General features: G+C 38.1%; 2 protein-coding genes across 2 annotated transcripts; one reads left to right on the top strand and one right to left on the bottom strand.

The window, feature by feature from the left end:
* The first annotated feature begins 10,933 nt into the window (after positions 1 to 10,933).
* Positions 10,934 to 14,931, top strand: LOC108207176 (protein FAR1-RELATED SEQUENCE 5-like). Its single transcript, XM_064086729.1, has 5 exons — positions 10,934 to 11,033; positions 12,111 to 12,975; positions 13,305 to 13,581; positions 13,661 to 14,224; positions 14,350 to 14,931. The coding sequence occupies exons 1-5, from the start codon at positions 10,934 to 10,936 to the stop codon at positions 14,929 to 14,931; spliced, it is 2,388 nt and encodes a 795-aa protein (XP_063942799.1).
* A 572-nt stretch (positions 14,932 to 15,503) lies between these two features.
* LOC108192712 (uncharacterized) lies at positions 15,504 to 17,973 on the bottom strand. Its single transcript, XM_064086263.1, has 6 exons — positions 17,381 to 17,973; positions 17,121 to 17,298; positions 16,911 to 17,024; positions 16,659 to 16,796; positions 16,008 to 16,208; positions 15,504 to 15,917 (listed from the first exon to the last, which is right to left on the bottom strand). The coding sequence occupies exons 1-6, from the start codon at positions 17,944 to 17,946 to the stop codon at positions 15,687 to 15,689; spliced, it is 1,428 nt and encodes a 475-aa protein (XP_063942333.1). The 5' UTR covers positions 17,947 to 17,973; the 3' UTR covers positions 15,504 to 15,686.
* Between the last annotated feature and the right edge of the window lie 285 nt (positions 17,974 to 18,258).

Here is an 18,258-nt window from a genome sequence, read left to right as displayed (position 1 = left end):
TACATATTGGGCTGCCTTGTATCTCAATTTTCTGGCCTCTTCCTTATCTGTAGGCAGGGTTCCATTGGCAATGTATTCCTGAATTGGGGTTGTCCAAAGGTCAGATTCTTCAACCTCAACATCTAGGACTTCAATCTTGGGGATGCTAGGCTGATATTGGATTTCGAGGGGGATCACCCCAAGCATATGCGCATCCCTCTGTGAACCTAGCTTAGCCAGGGCATCTGCATCTGCGTTCTCAGACCTTGGTATCTGCTCTAGCTTGATCTCCCTGAATTTTCCAATTAGTTCTTGGGCATACCGCATGTAAAGATCGGTACAGGGACCCCTAGCTTGGAAGCCTCATCGGATGTGCCAGACTACCAACATTGAATCACTGTAAACATTCATATTTTCCACCCTCATCTCCAAGGCTAGCTTCAGCCCCGCTATTAGGGCTTCATACTCCGCGTCATTGTTGGTGGCTTTAAAATTGAAGTGAATATGGAGCTTTGCGGCTTATGGCCTTCCGGACTAACTAGGATAATGCCAGCCCCGGCCCCATTTCCATTGACAGCCCCATCGATGTACAAGTTCCACCAAGGGGAACAATTCTCGGGTATGGCTATCAGAGACAGAGGTTCGGATATGCATTCCATCCCTTCAACTTCAAAAGTTGGTGGAAATTCTAGGATGAAGTCAGCTAACGCTTGCCCCTTAATAGCAGTTCTTGGCTTGCACTCTATATCAAATTGGCCTAGCTCGACTACCCATTTCATGATCCTACCAGAGGCTTCTGGCTGTGTAAGACTTGCATGAGAGGGAAGGATGTTCGCACTTCAACCTTGTGAGGCTGTAAGTAAGGCCTCAACTTACGGGAAGCCAAAATTAATGCGTAGGCTAACTTCTCCATGTTCGAGTAGCGGGTCTCAGCATCGAGTAATCTTTTGCTCACGTAATATATCGACTGTTGGGCTTGCTCTTCCTCCTTGATCAGGACGGCGCTGATTGAGAACTCAGAAACCCCTAAGTAAAGGATTAAGGCTTCACCCTCCGTTAGTTTTGCCAACAGTGGAGGGTTCGCAAGTTGCTTCTTCAGCTTTAGGAAGGCAGCCTCGCATTCTGTCGTCCATTCAAATTTGTGCCCCTTTTTTATGGATGCAAAGAATTCTATACATTTGTTTGAGGACTTCGAGATAAACCGGTTTAGGGCGGCAACCCCGCCTGTAAGGCATTGCACCTCTTTCACATTCCTAGGCGACCTCATCTCAATTAAGGCCTTGATCTTCACAGGGTTAGCTTCGATTCCCCTGTGATTGACAATGAAGCCCAGGAACTTGCTAGATTCAACCCCGAATACGCACTTTTGGGGATTCAACTTCATCCTATAGTCCGGTAGTATATCAAACATCTCAGATAAGTGTGTCACATGATCATAACCTTCCTTTGATTTGACTAGCATGTCATCCACATATACTTCCATGGTTTTCCCAATTTGGTCCTTAATCATCTTGTTGACCAGCCTCTGATAAGTAGCCCCGACATTTAGTAAACCGAACGGCATCCCAATATAGCAATGGAGCCCACTGTCAATGATAAAGGATGTATGTTCCTGATCTGGCTCGAACATGGGCATTTGGTTGTAGCCCGAGTAAGCGTCCATGAAGCTTAACAGCGCATGCCCCACGGTGGAATCCTCCAATTGGTCAATTCGAGGAAGCAGAAAGCTATCCTTAGGGCAACCTTGTTCAGATCAGTGAAGTCTATGCATGTTCTCCACTTCCCGTTAGGTTTCTTCACCAACACCGGGTTTGCTAGCCATGTAGGGTAGAAAGCTTCTTTTACTAGGCCTGCCTTCACTAGTCGGTCTACCTCTTCTTGAAGAGCGGTAGCCCTTTCCCCACTAATTGGCCTTCTCTTCTGTCTGACTCTCTTTCTGTCCGGGACAATATTGAGGTGGTGGCACATGAAATCTAGGTCAATCCCGATCATATCCGAATGGTTCCAAGCGAAGACGTCCAGATTATTCCTTAAGAATGCGTCTAGGGTTTCCCTTAGGAACGGCCCCAATTGCTCCCCAATCTTTAATTCCTTAGAGGGGTCGGACTCATCCACCAAGATAGACACGGTATCCCCAGCTACTCCGGTCTTCACCTGAGTTTCCGGCATCCTTGGGTCGAGGTCGATCTCAACGGTAACCTCTTTATTACTACCCACTTGGGGTCGCGTACCCAGGATTTCATGAACGGGAAGCCGTGTCTGGTTACCATAGCACTATTGAAGTCACAGGGTGCCTCGCAGTTATTTCCTTGCTTTTTATTTTGGGAATGCTTTCGACTAGCCCCTTCAGAATCATTGTCAGTAACATCTTCCACAATCCCCTCAACCAGGGTTTCAGCTGTATCAGTATTTTCCACTGGGTGCATCCATGAGAGTAAGCCCTCCATGCACGGCATCTGAGGCTTCAAGGTATGGGTCTTCCCCCGGGTGTTGCACAACGATCACCATGTTACAGGTCTCTTTCACAAATTTTATCAGAACTTTCCCCTGAGCCTTAGTTTCGTGTTCCTCCTCTATCTCCACTTGCTTGTAACAACTTTCAGGGATGTCTCCGTCCATTAATTGGATCTCTTTGCAGGCCTTCACTGCGGATTTCAAAGCCCTGCTATAGCATTCTCGGGAGTCAGCCTGACATCTTAGCACACATCCTACTCCATTGGGGGTTGGGAACTTCATTGATAAGTGGTAGATTGAAGTTACGATCCGCATGTCTCTTAGGATAGGTCTGCCCAGGATCCCGTTATAAGAGATGTTCTCATTTTTTATCATGAACTCTGCGACTTGAGTGGTAGCCCGGGGTTCTACTCCAAGGGTGATTGGGAGCCTCTGTAGGAACAATCGGACCTTGGTCCTGCGTTTTATGATACTAATTAAAAGTTCGAACAGAATATTAACCTTAATCGCTACAGCGCAAGCGATTCAAATCCACGTCTTCTACTGTATTCCTTGATTCTCCTTGGACGAAGTGTGGCCTTCGATCTCCCAAGGTGTGCCTCTCCTTAAAGCTCCGAAAACCCAAAACCCTAGCTGTCTCCTTGAGAAAAACGTCTGCCTCTCTCTGACTCTAGGATTAATTCGTTTTTGTGTGTTTTTCAGCTTTAGGAGAACGAGAATATATATAGGCTACAGCAGGGATCATGGATCATTAGGTCAGGCCTTCCAATGACATTCCGGGCCAGGCCCAATGTCATTAAATATTAATTCTATCCACTAAAGAACTAATATTTGCACTACCTTTCCTAATTCCGTAAATTAATTATTTAATTCGGCTCCCATATTAATTGCTTATAAATTCCCCATGTTTAAGATATCGCATGTCCATTAATTAAATTAATTTCTGACAATTAATTTAATTAATATCTTTTATCCTTGATCATCCACTCAACCTTATAATTATGCAAGAACAAATCTGCATGCAGGACTAAAGCATAATTATCTTTATGAGCTTTCAAGAGGACATCATCACCCGAATATATTTTTCGGACACGGTTTCCTTCTATAGTCAATATCCCACTCTGTATATAATGTCATTGCCCAATACATAAATTCGTAATTTAAAATAAATTACTTAATTTATGAGTCAAGGCATGTGCATTAAATACAAGTGTCAATCACTATATCCGGATTAAGAACTTAAGCATTAATAACATCATAGAATCTTAGTTCTTTATTGTCAGAATTAAAGAGACAATTATTCTACTATTTTGATCCCGTTCATTATACACAAAGTATATAAATATTATTCAATAGTCAAGACAAACTATTTCCAAATAATACTTCAGCCGTTCCAGTGGTTTGTCTAACACCACCTCGACTGTGAACCTTTATTATATTATATAAGGAGTCTGACAATCTAATCTTCTGCTATCCCATTTGATACTAGATTGTCTACAATATATAATATACAGACAATGTGAAAACATGCATTCAAGATTCTCAAATAATTGTTATATACTTCAAATGAATATTTCAGTATAACCCTAACAGCCTCACCCTTCCAACAACTTGGACAGCATTTCCTGTGAAACCATACAATTCGTTGTAGTACGCAATCATGTCTTTGTCTGCCATTTTCATTCTTTGGTATGCGCTGTAGGCTAAAATATTGACAGAGCTTCCGTTGTCGACGAGAAGCCTGTGCAAATTGACATTTCCAATCACGGCTGTTACCACCAGGGCATCGCTATGAGGATGGTGTACCGCGCGTGCATCCCCCTCAGTAAAGGTGATGTCCATGGTCTCCCCTTTAAACATTTTGGGAGGCCTCTCGGACAGATGGCACACATTGGTTAACGGTGGCCCTCTAGCTTCCCTACATGTCTCTTCATAGTACTGCGCCCCTGGCCTCCCACGAAGTGTCCTCCGATGATCATTAATACACTGCCAGCCCGAGTGTTATAGTTGGCTTCTTGGTCACTTGCCCTTTCGGCCTTCTTTTCCTTGTACTTCTTAACCTCTTGAGCCACAAACTCTATCAGGTATCCAGTTCTGATGAGATCTTCTATGTGATCCCTGAGATGCACACATTCTGCTGTGTCATGCCCATTCAAGTCGTGGAAAGCGCAATATTTCCCCTAGTCTTTCTTTCCAGGCGGTCCACTTCGAAAGGGCTTTCGGAAGAGTCTCGCCTTTTCTCCAACCTCGAAGATATGATCTATGGAAGCTGTCAGAGGCTTGTATCATGGTACCTTGGTTCCCTGGCCTTCCTCATCGTTAGCCTTGACATGTCGAAGCCCTGTGTGCTGGTTGTATTCACAGTAATGGGTGAGGTCTTGCCGTCTCGGCTCGAGGATTTCTCACCAGTGGGCCTTGTGTAGAGGTTCCTCTTATAGGTGTTCCTCCCATCTGGGCTGTAGGACCTATCCCTCTTATTCTTCCAGCTGCTACGGCTTTCAGACTTTGACTCCTTCTTCAACTTAGCTAGAGATTCCTCAATCACTTTGTAGTGCCCTAGCAAAGAAGTCAGCTAGGGTTTTAGGCTCCCGTCCTTGCAACACCTTCCAGAAATCTGTCCTAGGTCTAACCCCTGCTATCAAGAAATTCTTCAGGGTTTCCTTTGACATTGGCCTGACACGGGGCACCTCTGAGTTGAAGCGTTTGAAATATTCCCTTAGAGTTTCATGCTCCTTCTGCTTGATGTTAGCTAGAGTGTTGGCAAGTGGGGCATAAGTAACGGAAGCCCTGAATTATCCCACAAACAGCTCACACATTTTCCTCCAAGAACTGATAGAATTAGCAGAATGCCTCTTGAACCAGTGGTGAGCGTCATCCCTGAGGGTTGCAGCCAATAAGCGACATTTTGTGAGGTCTGGAATCTGGTAGACCTCCATCTCAGTGTCAAACCGGCTAAGATACTCCACGGGATCCGTGGTTCCGTTAAATCGCAGTTCGCCAACCCCCCTATAGATACGCGGCAGGGGTGACTCCCTAACCGTTTTAGTGAAGGGTGACTTGACGGTAAGCTCGGCTTTCAACTTCTTATCAGCCTTCACCTTTTTTAGGGATCTTCCATCTTGCACTTATCATCCCCATCATCAAGTGCAACCTCATAGTCACCATCTAGGGGCTGATCTTTCTTCTTGCTTACTTCCTCGTTATTGTGCGACCCTGAGCTTTCCTCATCATCATGAATGGAGATGACTTTCGACGACCTTTGGTTTTTGTCCTTTGACCGAGCTTCAGACGCGGGCTTCTCCTGTCTTTGGCTGGGAGGAGCCCTGCGTTGCGAGCCTTCAGGTTCATCCCCGTTAGGGGCCTTGTTGCCAAGCCTGTGCCATAAGTCTTGCTCGGTCAGTTTCCTTCCAAGGCGGTCGAACACACTAGCTGCCTGTGAGTGTTCCCCAACATTCGTCTCGGGGTTAGCTTCTTTCTCAGGATTGCCACCTTCCTTCCTACCGCCTTCTCCATCAAAATTTATGATTAGTCCAAATTTTTGCATATTTAAGTGCCTATCTTTTGTTTATTTTCGTATTATTAATCGCTTATTTATTTTATTTTAGGAAATTGTAGATAAATAAAGAAAGAAGAGAAAATGCAAGAAAAGGGAAGAAAAAGAAAAGAAAAGAAGAAAATCAAAGAGAGTTGGCAAGTAAGGGGACACATGGATGGATTAGATTTAGCCACCCTACCCCTAAACCCTACATTTCTAGTTATAAATACCCCCACCTCTTTACTTGTAATCACCTTCTTTTTAACCTAGTTGGTAGTATAGTGCTAGATCTTCTTTTGTTCTCTCATTTTCATACTACATTTGTAAACACTTTTATTTTTAATGCAAATCTTCTTTTAGCTTGATCTTATATTGTCTCTATTTTCTTGTTCCAAGTGGCATATTCTTCTTAGTACCACCATATGCCTAAGGGCTTTTGGGAATGGGAGAAGCCTTCTAATTAGTGCATATCTTATGATTTTCTAAATTAGTTAATTACGACTAAATTCTAACACAGAATATAATTTGTGCGAGGGTTTGGTTGCTTTAATCAATTTCAAGGTTGCAATAATTTGAGTTGACTCGGTACTGTATTTCTTTTAAAGATTCAACAACACCTGTTTCTTCTTTTGGATAAAAAAAATACCCCCCTGCTTAGATTTCTTTTTGTCCGATATACACACTGCTGCTCTTTTGTTTTTTTTCCTTGTGATTACGCCCTCCCCTGTTTTCTAATTTAAAGTTTTTAAACACACACAACCACTGTTGCACTGAGTCCGTCCGAGTCAGTATTTTGTGTCTGGGTTTTATACCGAGTACTTCCTTTGAGTTGCTTGAAGTCGTAGGTCTTTTCTGTGGTTGAATCGAGTAGCAGGTGCTTAAGATTTCTTTTTACTAAGTCGAGTCAGTCCTGTAGTTTTGTTCGCTGTTCCGAGTCCCTAAGTTTCCGAGTAGCTGCTTTACTGTGTTGTGCTGTTGCTTTGAATTCTGTGTATGAACAATCGAATCTGCTTCATTTTTCTGTTGGGTTTATCTGCGATATCAGAGTCGAGTCTTGCTGCTTGTGCTTAAGTTTTTGTCGATTTCCTGCTGATGTTGAGTTTGTTTTCTGTTGGGTCTTGAGTTTACTGAGTCGTAGGCGAGTTATAGAGTCCTCCGATTTCGTTTTGTTTTTGTATTGCTGTGATTTTAGTCCTGTTTTTTTGCTTTGGTTTTCCGATTCGTTTTGCCTTGCATTTTGCTCCGAGTTGAGTCATCGTTTGGGAGATAATTCTGGGTTTTGTATCGAGTCAATTGTTTTCACTACTGAGTTGTTTCTGTCATGCTGTCCTATTTTCTTGAGCCACCGTTTTCATTTGTTTACTAGATGAATTGTCTGAGTCGCGTGGTTAATTACTGTAATGTGTAGTCTGGGTTTTATGTGTTATGTTTATGCAAGTCTCCGTAGTGCTATTTTCCTAAGTTTTGTCAATTAGTTTTCCACCGAGTGTAGCTTTGGTTAATTCAATTTAGTAACTAAGTTTTGTTAATTAAGATTAATTAGATCAAATTCTAAATCATAGTAACTAATTATGAAAATTAATTTTTTTTTTGAAAAAAAATAGCCTCTTAAAATTGGTTCTAATTCGCCTAGATTTTAAGTAAAGAATTGCGAAAATTGATTTAATCTCTGTAGACGAATCTAATATTACTAAAACGGGATCGTGCGCTTGCGATTTATAAGGTATATTTTCGGCACATCAATTTAGCTTGGTGGGAGTCACCTTGCTAGCCAAAAGTGTTGTGAGAGGAATTGATACAACACCCCCAGAACCGTATAGCACAATTATAGGGATATTCGTTACAACTACGATAATCACGGCTAGCTCTTAGGGGATACCGTTAACATAAACTAAAGAAAAACAAATGTGTTTAAGGGCTGAGCTTGCAAAGAACCAAACAACGAGGCCGGAATTATGGAATTCCGTCCTGCAATCGCCCGAAAATGTACGTCACAAAGGTTACACGTGCCTCTCTTTAGAGTGTAGAACTCGTGAGTAAATGAATCCGAATCCGTCCTGCGAGGTGCCTACATACCATATTTATAGGGATCAAGCCCATGTAGTTCTCGATTTAGGACTCTGAAGAGATAAGCTCTTATCCCCTCTAGTTTAGGATAAAACAAGATTCTCTTGTAGTTATCTAGCAGCATCCCACTCCAAGTAGGTCACTTGAAGCCTTCATCTTCCATGATTATCCGAGTTATTCATGAATTATCTTCTCCGATCATAATTATATCCATAATACACGTATTTATCCCTTAATTTGCAGATAAATGATAGTTGGTATACTCCCAATATACTTCCAATTCGGCCTCCTAGAAACAAGGAAGAAGAGTCCTGCTTGGAGTCTGCCTGCCATTCTGCCCAGGCGGCGGAAGCCCTGCCAGCGGCATCCCCTAACTGCAGCCCGACAGCTGCAAGCCAGGATGCACTTAGCCTCCATTATGCTTCCCACACAAGTCCGTATGCCCTCTTGTATGCCTCCAATGGTTCACCCAGCCATGGTGAAGCCCGATATCATTTATCAAATAACTTCAGTAAGCCCAAACAAAGCCCAGATACCATGATGGGCTATAAAATAAGCCCATGGAGATTTTATGGCACAACAGATCGGGTTAATAGGCAAAAACATAACTAAATTCATGACCAACTTGCAATTGGGTTACTGAACTCAAAAAGTTTGCAAATGGATCACAAAATTAGATTTAACTTGCAGTCAACTCACTAAACTAGTAAAAGCTTGCATTTAGGTCACTACGCCGTTAAGTATCAGTTGACTTTAACGGAATACGTTAAAAAATTTAAAAAAACTTTGAAAAAAATATAAAAATTCGATTTTTTAAAAAAATTCTAAAAAATTAACAAAACCTGAAAATTTTGAAAAAAGCATTAAAAAAATGTAATTTTTTAAAAAATATGAAAAAAATGTAAAAACTTCGGAAAAATATAAAAATTTTGAAAAAATTCTGATTTTTTTAATTACAAAATTTTAGGTATATTTTTTGAATTTCCGGATTTTTTTGATGTTTTAAATTTTTTTCAAAATTTTTAGATTTTTTCCGAAAATTTTACTTTTTTTCATATTTTTTAAAGTTCTATCAAAATTTTCAGATTTTTTTTAAGTTTTCAGATTTTTTTTTAAATCGAATTTTTATATTTTTTAATGGATTCCGTTAAAGTCAACTGATACTTAACGGCGTAGTGACCTAAATGCTACCTTTTATTAGTTCAGTGAGTTGACTGCAAGTTAAATCTAGTTCTATGATCCATTTGTAATCTTTTTGAGTTCAGTGACCCAACTACAACTTCGTCATGAGTTCAATGATCTTTTTGCCTATATACCCTCTTATGATCACATTGTAATTTGTATGCATGTTTTTTTATTTATTTTTTTGAGAATAATACGTGTGCATGTTGTTTATATAATAATTTTGGATAATTTGTAATATGTATATGTTATGTTCATACATATGTGTGTGTATATATATATATAGGGGCTTACTCTACTAGAAACTAAATTAGCCTAGAAACTGAAAACTAGTATTTGGCCAATTTTTTATCACTATTTTTAACTGCAAATATCACTCGTTTGTACATCACAAATCACTATTTCCTATACAAGAAATCTCAGAAATATAGATATATAAATATATATATATATATATATATACAACATATATCATCATCATCTTCACTCAAACCACATTGATGGAACCTCCGGGCATCATTTTTAACCCATTCCACTGCTATCGTGGTCATCTATACCCACGATTGACCTACCACCGCTTGTCATCATAACTTGCCATTACTAGTGATTATTTACCACCACCACCTCATCTCATCATTTTTTTTACCATCATAGACCTCCTACAACTATAATTGATCATCAATAATCGATAACCAAATAGCAAACATAAGTAAATTTTCTCAATTATCAACAATAAAAATTGCTAATTTAACTACATAAAATAGTGATAAATAGCGTATAAACGAGTGATATTAGTAGTTATAGACAGTGATCAAGGGAGTGGTTTCTAGTTTCTAGAATAACATTAGTTTCTATTTGATCACTTGCCTATATATATATATATAGAGTCATGCTCCAATGAGAACCAATATTATGGTGAGATATGAGATCTAATCTCAGCCACTCATTTAAATACATTATATTCATCTTTCACCATTCATTTAATATTTTAATATTTCACCATCTAATTCAACTACCTATCACCTTCAGCCACCACCGACCACCACCTCCGACGACACCACCACCTTCGGCGACCACCAGAAAATCACCACCGAAAACATAAAATCACCACCGGAATATTAAAAATCACCGCCAAGAAATCAAAAATCAACACTAGAAAATTAAAATCACCACGCCGCCACCACCATCATCTACAAACCACCATCACCACCCTAAAATCCAAAAAACCACCAACTACAAAACAAAATCACCATCGGAAAAATCAAAAACACCACCAAAAAATGAGAAATCAACACCAGAAAACAAAAATCACCATCGTAAAAACAAAAATCACTACCAAAAAAATGAGATATCAACACCAATAAATGAGAAATTAACACCAGAAAATGAAAATCACCACTGTAAAAACAAAAATCACTACATAAGCAACCACACCGCCACTCATCACACCACCACGATCAGCATCTCCAACGAACACACGAGCGTAGGAGGTGGCAGATCCGCTCTTCTTGTCGTTGCTCGGACGTTGATGTCTGTTTTTCGATCCCAAATCGCGTTCCATTTCGTCTCGATCTAACCCTTCTCTCATCATCTTCAATCCCGCGATTCATTTGATTTCGTAGCCTCTTGCATTGTAGAATATTTCAGTCGTTGATTTCAACCTGTATGTGTATATAGTATTCGATGTGTACTTCAAGAGAGCAGATTTGGATCACGATGGTTCGGCGACGGCGTGATGCGCCGCTGTGCAGCGATGATTTCGTCGCGGAAGTGCTCGATTCGGAGGCGGAAGCGATGGCGGCCGGAGTTGGTGGAAGTGTGATGACCGAGAGAGAGAAGGCAAAAGGGCTGGGATAGTGAGTGGGTGGTTTGCTGGGTGTGTGGGTGGGTTATAATTGTGTGGTTGTGATTTAATTTGGGGATATAAATGTGTGGCTGAGATTAGATCTCATATCTCACATTAGTTGAGGTTCTCATTTGAGCAAGAGCCTATATATATATATATATATATATATATATATATATATATATATATATATATATAGGCTTGTGCTCACATGAGAACTCCAAATTATATGAGATATGAGATCTAATCTCAGCCCTACAAATATTACAAACCACATTAAATCTGAGACGTTGATTTTTAATAATAATAAAAATATAAAAGCCATTTCTTTTCACTTTTTTCTGATTTAGTTTCGGTTAGCAGTTCTCTCTCTAAACTTAACCTCTGTCTCTCTCTCCTCAAAATCGCTCTACCTCTCGTTATCTTCGCTCAAACTCCGCCTCAATTACGTTGCTTTCATCATGATTACTGAAGATTTGCTCAAGATAAGTTCAAATCAAGGTAGTTTCTTTATAGTTTGGATAATTTAGTGTAGTTTATGTTTCGATTTTGTTCGAAGATCATTAATTCAGTTTTTGAGCATGTGTTGGAGCATATTCTAGGTGATTTAAAGACAGTGTTGTTTTAGTTGAGCATTGATTTGGTGTAAAGGTCACTGTAGATGTATTTTTGTAACTGAGTTTTATACTTGCTCGATGAGGTGATTTTTTGTTGTAAAGTGTAGTGATATTGTTTATAGTTAAAGTATTCTGAGCTGCATAACAACATGATTATATAGGATTTTTTTTATTGTTTTGATAATATGATGAGGTGATTTGTTGTTAGAAACTGTTTTGATAACTTGATTCGGTGATTTTCTGTTGTGATTTGTAGTGATTTTGTGTACAATTCACTTACTCTGAGTTGTCTAATAATTTGATTTATAGGATTTTTGATTTTGTTCAATAATTTGATGTGGTGATTTTTGTTTGCATTTGAGGTGATTTTTTTATGTATTAGCCTTTTCTGAATTCAGTTAGCTTTAACTTTGATTTTCTTTTGTTATAGGTATTGGATTTGCTGATGATTTACGTGATATGGAGACGGACAGTTACTCTTCAAATGACATCGAAGAAGTTGATTCTGGTTGTACGGTTAGTCCTGGTGGACATAAGTATTATGTTCCTTATACTGTTGATGATGAGAATCTGAAGCCGTGTTTGAACAAGTCATTTGCAAATCTTGAATCTGGTATTGATTTTTATAAGGAGTATGCACGATTGTGTGGATTTGATATTCGTCGTAGTGCTGAGAAGAAACACGATGATGGTACCATAATAAGCAAGTATTTGGTTTGTAGTAGGGCTGGTAATAGTGAAAATAACAGTAGTTCTGAGGGAAGTACAACTCAGTTGGGTAAGAGGAGGAGGACTATGTCTGGTAGGTGTGGATGTCATGCGAAACTTGTTTTAAAATTTGCACCTGGTCATATATATTTTATTTTTCGCTTTGTTGAAGCACACAATCACCCCTTGGTTTCCGAAGATTGTAGGCAGTTCTTAAGAGGAAATCGTCAAATGTCTACGTGTTCTATGAATTTTGTGTTTGATGCGAGTAAAGTTAATATTGGTGCAAGCAAGGCATTTAGATTGATGAAAGAGATGGTTGGGGGATATGAGAATGTTGGAGCCACGTCAAGAGATTATAGGAATTTTGATAGAGATCTAAAAGGATTTGTTGGTGAATATGACGGTGAAATGGTTATTGAGAAATTTAAAGTTAATCAAGAAACAAATCCCTCTTTTTTCTATGATTATGAGGTTGATGACAATGGTCACCTGACCAAACTGTTTTGGGCTGATGCTACGGCGCGAAGAAATTATGAGCTCTATGGCGATGCAGTATCTTTTGATGCAACATTCAACACGAACAAGTGAGTTCAATTATAAAGTTTGGTCACCTGACCAAACCTTTTGATGTTTGCTGTTTAGGACTCATTATTATTGCTATCATATATTACCAAGTGCTTTAAAATCAGTTTAGTTATCTTTTTTATTAATACATGTGCTTTTGTTAACATAGTGTGTTGTGAATTTGAAACTATCTGAGTTATTCAATATTCTGCTTATTACTTGAGTTAACATGAATTTCATAAGCACTCGGAGTATAAAGCAAAATTGTGATACTATTAGATGGTGATTTTTAATTGTCTTCCTGGTGATTATTTCTAGCTGCCATGTTATATGCAATCATTCTTGGCAGGTACAATATGATTTTTGCTCCATTTACCGGAGTGGACAAACATAACAAATGTGTGACGTTTGCCTCGACCCTTCTTTCGAAAGAAGATGTTGAACATTTTAGTTGGGCATTTAAAGCACTATTGAAAGCTATGGGTAGGAATCCTGTTTGTATAGTGACCGACCAATGTCCAGCAATGAAGCAGGCTGTACCCATTTGTTTTAAAGAAACTGATGATTTTCCTGCAACTAGGCACCGTTTGTGCATGTGGCATATAACCGAAAAATTCCCTGCCAAGGTATACTATGTTTAATATGATTTGGTGATTCTTTTGTCCTATTTAGTTTTGTTAATGTGTGTGTTTTCGTCATGTGCAGCTTGGCAACTTTTTGTGCAAAGAAACTGAATTTATGGGGAAAATGAAGAATGTTATATGGTCTTCTACTATAGAGGCTGCTGAGTTTGAGGAAGGGTGGAAATCAGTTATAAAAGAATTCGAGTTAGAAGATAATCGTTGGCTGACAGATATGTATGATATGAGAGAGTCGTGGATCCCTGCATATTTTCGTGATAAACCAATGTATGGTCTAATTCGGACGACATCGAGATCCGAAAGTGAAAACTTTTTCTTCAGTCATTTTCATCAAAGTGGCAGTAGTTTGTGTCAGTTTTACATTCGATTTGAAAGTGCAATGGATAAGCAGCGCTCAGAAACAAAGAGGTTGAATCACGAGTGTAGATCTGGAAAACCCGCTCTAGTTTCAAAACTCTATCTTGAAGATGATGCTTCTGAGTTGTACACTCGTTCCGTTTTTTATAAAGTGCAGGAGGAGATCTTGGCAGCTCGTGATGACATGCGAATTCAAAGTATTGGGCCAGAAACAAATGGCATTAAAACTTATGTAATGAAGGATGTTAAAATGAAAGATGTTCTGTTTCAGGTAATCTTAGTGCATTATTTTGTAATTTCTTAATAATTCTATTTCCGTGAAATTATGTATCTTTTTTCAGTGGTGAGTATTCATGTTTTTTCTAATCTTATTCAATTACTTGTTAACTTTTATAGGTAAAAGTCAGTAAGAGCCATGCTGATTGCTCTTGTAAGAAGTTTCTTATGTGCGGCATTTTATGTAGGCACGCATTCTGTGCACTTAATCACTTTGAAGTGGTGAAGATACCTAGGCGGCTTGTTCTTAATCGCTGGATGAAGAATGCTGAAAATAAGGCTTCGTTGAAAATGTTTGGTGTATCTGATGATCAGGAAAGCATGGGAGCCATCTCAAAAGAATTGACAAATTTGTGGTTTAATTTTCACAAATGTGTGACTAAAGCAGGAAATGACCTTGATAAACTTAAGCAGGTTAATAAGTCAATTCAAGGCTTAAATTCTGAACTTGGGGATGCGAGTGGTGGATTTACAAAGCAAGATTTCATGGCGAACTTGATAGGCAAAAGGCCTACTGGAGACATTAGTATCCAGCCTCCATTGCAATGTAAAAACAAAGGATCCGGTTTAAAAAGGATTGTTGGTGAAAGGGAGAAAGCAATAAATCAAGCCAAGAAAAAGGCCAGGAAATGCAAATTATGCTCCTCAACCTTCCATGACCAAAGGACATGCCCTGCTAAGAAGAAAGTTGCAGAAAGTTGATGTTAAAATGTTTTTGGGCTCTGAATATGTATATACTAGTACTAGTCAATTCTATATTGTTTTACCTCTGTTTTTTTCAATATACCAGGATGTTTAGTTAGAATCTTTAATTCATATGTATCTGGTGATTTTGCTTTTATGTGTGGTGATTTTGCTTCCAAATAAGTGACCCACTCTTACTTATAAAGTAAAAAATAAAATTTCACATTTTATGATTCAGTGAATTTTATTTATGATGTAGTGGTGATTTTTCTTCTATGTGTGGTGAGTTTTCTTCCAAATAAGTGACCCACTCTTACTTATAAAGTAAAAAATAAAATTTGACACTCCCCAGTGGTGATTTTATTTATGCTCTAGTGGTGATTTTTATATTCCCTAACATGTGATTATATTTTTCTTTACATCCTTTTGAACTTTTCTAAAACTTTATTTGTTAATGATGTCTTTGCTACTTATTTTAATTTAATATTTTTTTGATTAACCTGGTACACTATCAATTGCCAAATAAAAATGTCTTCCCACTGATGACTGGAAAATAGATGAGATATCTAAGTTATAAAAATTCCGAGGCAATGTATCACTAGATTAGTTAATAAGGAGTAACAGTTTTCAGCTGCTTTAGATATGATCCAAGCCAATACCGCGTTTCTTTTACATACATTTGAAAAAAGAATAAGAACTAAAGCGCATAACTGTTTCGGCATTTGCCAAAAAACTCCTGTTATATTCTTGATTCTATTGCCTACATAATTTTTTCAATCTTCATCGAATAAAACCCTTCCTTTGATCATCTTTTTCCCATGGACACGTGCACCCTTGCGTTTACTTGCTTCAATCACTATACTCATAACTCTCTCAGATGCCATCTTGTTGTATAAAAGTTTTGCTTCATCTAGGATTTTTTGTCTTATCTCATTCAACGGAGAAGCCAAAATAGCATGACAATACTTTGCACGAATCTTATCCAACTGTCTTGTTTGTCCATACTGTAATCAAAAAAGGCATATTCAATTTGAATTAGAGAGATGACAGTATATAGCATGATTATGCTAAAGTACATATTAAAGTTTACTCACATTTTCGGGTTTCAAATCACTTGTCCAGGTCTTCGCATCCCCCATGTAGGTCTCCATGTGTCTCATCAAAAACAATCCACAATCCGTGTCATTTTGAATTGTTTGCCAAGGCATTACCAAGTAAGATGGTTTTAAATTTTTCACCAAATTAGCCAACAAACTTAAGTTGTTCTCCAACAAGTATTTCTCAAAGTGTCGACGCTGCAATATAAATATTTACTGTCATTAAATACTTTAACCTACAAGCTCTCGTAAGACAATAAGGTGCTAGGAAATGTGATTCATTCAGTTACATATCTTTACCACTTCCATTCAATTGAAAGCCCATTTTCTCAGGATTACAGAAAGCCGATTATGTGATGATTATGTGGTGATTTAAATTATAAATCCTATAATTTATTTAAATACTTTTAACCACCACATAATCACCACATATGTGATGATTATGTGGTGATTTAAATTATAAATCCTATAATTTAAACTAAAACAGCCGATTTTGCTTCTGTTGTCTACTCAATCATCTATCAGTCAAAAGCATAGTTGATATATATAGGGTACACTGAGCAGTTCGAACATGATCAAAAAACAAAATGTATAATGCAATTATAGTGATGATTATTAGCTATGTGGTTGCAAAAACAAAAAACGTACCAAAAGTCTAATTCTTGGCCCATAATATTTTCCTGCATTTTTCCCCTGGCGGATGTTGTCTATAACTTCGAATGCTTGCTTCATTAAGTTGAAGCAGACCAAGTAAAAATGTCTATTTGCATAGACTGGGAAGAACAGCTGCAAGTCATGAAGTTTTGGAAATATCATGCATAAATAATCCTAATCATATAATCATCTATTATTTAACTAAACAATTTTTTTATAGTTTAGTAGGCAAATAAGCATTTTTACCAAATCACTTCCTTCAAATCTGATATTTGGATATCTATTAAAGAAGTGCTCCATTTCACTTTTAAACATCTGATATTGAGCCTCTTCACTATTCTTCTCATCCAATGGTCCTATCTGAAAAATATGAGGTCAAGAAATTAGTACATTATAAATATGAATTTTGTTTTACTAAATTACAGTATTAATAATTACAATAGAGAAAGAATTTACCGAAAAACCAATGTCGAAATAGAGGCGCATTGGGGAATCTGGGGACTTATAGTTTTCCCTATCGTTCATCAAAATTGACCATATATCTATAACTGAATATGACAATTTTTTCCCAGGCCTGAGTGTTCTAATCACTTTTCGGAGGAATTTTTGTTCTTTACACACAAAAATATTTTCCCTGAAATATATATATGTTCAGTAGTATAAGAGTTGGGATGCAATTATTTAGTGAGTGATAAGAGGTGATTTAAAGAACTTACAGCTCATCTTTGCCTTCTTGAATCATCCACCTGTAGACAGCAATTTCTTGTCTTGAGTAATGGGAGATGATATTTGTGTTTCGCTGCACATATGGCGACCGGTAAGCTGGTCCCACTTTGATGTCCCTCTTTGTTTTCTTTTCAGGTTCCATTTGCTCTTTTCTTGTTTCAAGCTCTCCATGCTCCTCTTGCACTTGTTGGCAAATCTGACTTATGCCCAATGAGAACGACGGGTAATCGAAGTCGTCAAAGTCTTTTTCAAACTCTTTTATTCCTTCTGGGGATTTCAACCAAGCAATGATGTCAAGATGATCATCAGCATCGGGAGGTAAATCAACTTGCTCTATTGGCTCATCTCTAACTTCCCCTAGTGAGACATGTTCATCATCGACCAAATCTTCAAGATTACTTGCGCTTTCCATCCAATTTTTGTTCGTCTCCATTGCAGTGTTCACCTTTGCCTCCATATCAGCAATCCTCTCGTCATCTGGATATAAGTTCTTTGCAATAGCCAACTCAGCATCATATTTATTTTTTGCTTCCATCAGTTGGATGTTTGCATCCATTAATAAAGCAGCCTTCACATTAAGTGTTTCCCACCAATCCTGATAAAAAACATTACATACAATAAGTGATAAGACTGTACAATAAAGTCTTACAAATATAGATAATTTTGTGGTGATTAAATAATGATTTTGGAAATGGTAAGCTACTGAATATAATAAAAATAGAGTATAGAAATATGAAATTCAATTTCCCTTTCAGTTTGAACAGGGTTATGGTGTATAAATAAAAATCACCCCATAATCATCACATATATGTGATGATTATATGGTGATTATAATGTGAGTTGTACCTCTATTATGAAAGTCACAATC

The sequence above is a fragment of the Daucus carota genome, chromosome 2, assembly GCF_001625215.2.
Source record: "Daucus carota subsp. sativus chromosome 2, DH1 v3.0, whole genome shotgun sequence".
Lineage (NCBI taxonomy): Eukaryota > Viridiplantae > Streptophyta > Magnoliopsida > Apiales > Apiaceae > Daucus > Daucus carota.
This window is presented reverse-complemented; position numbering and strand designations above follow the sequence as displayed.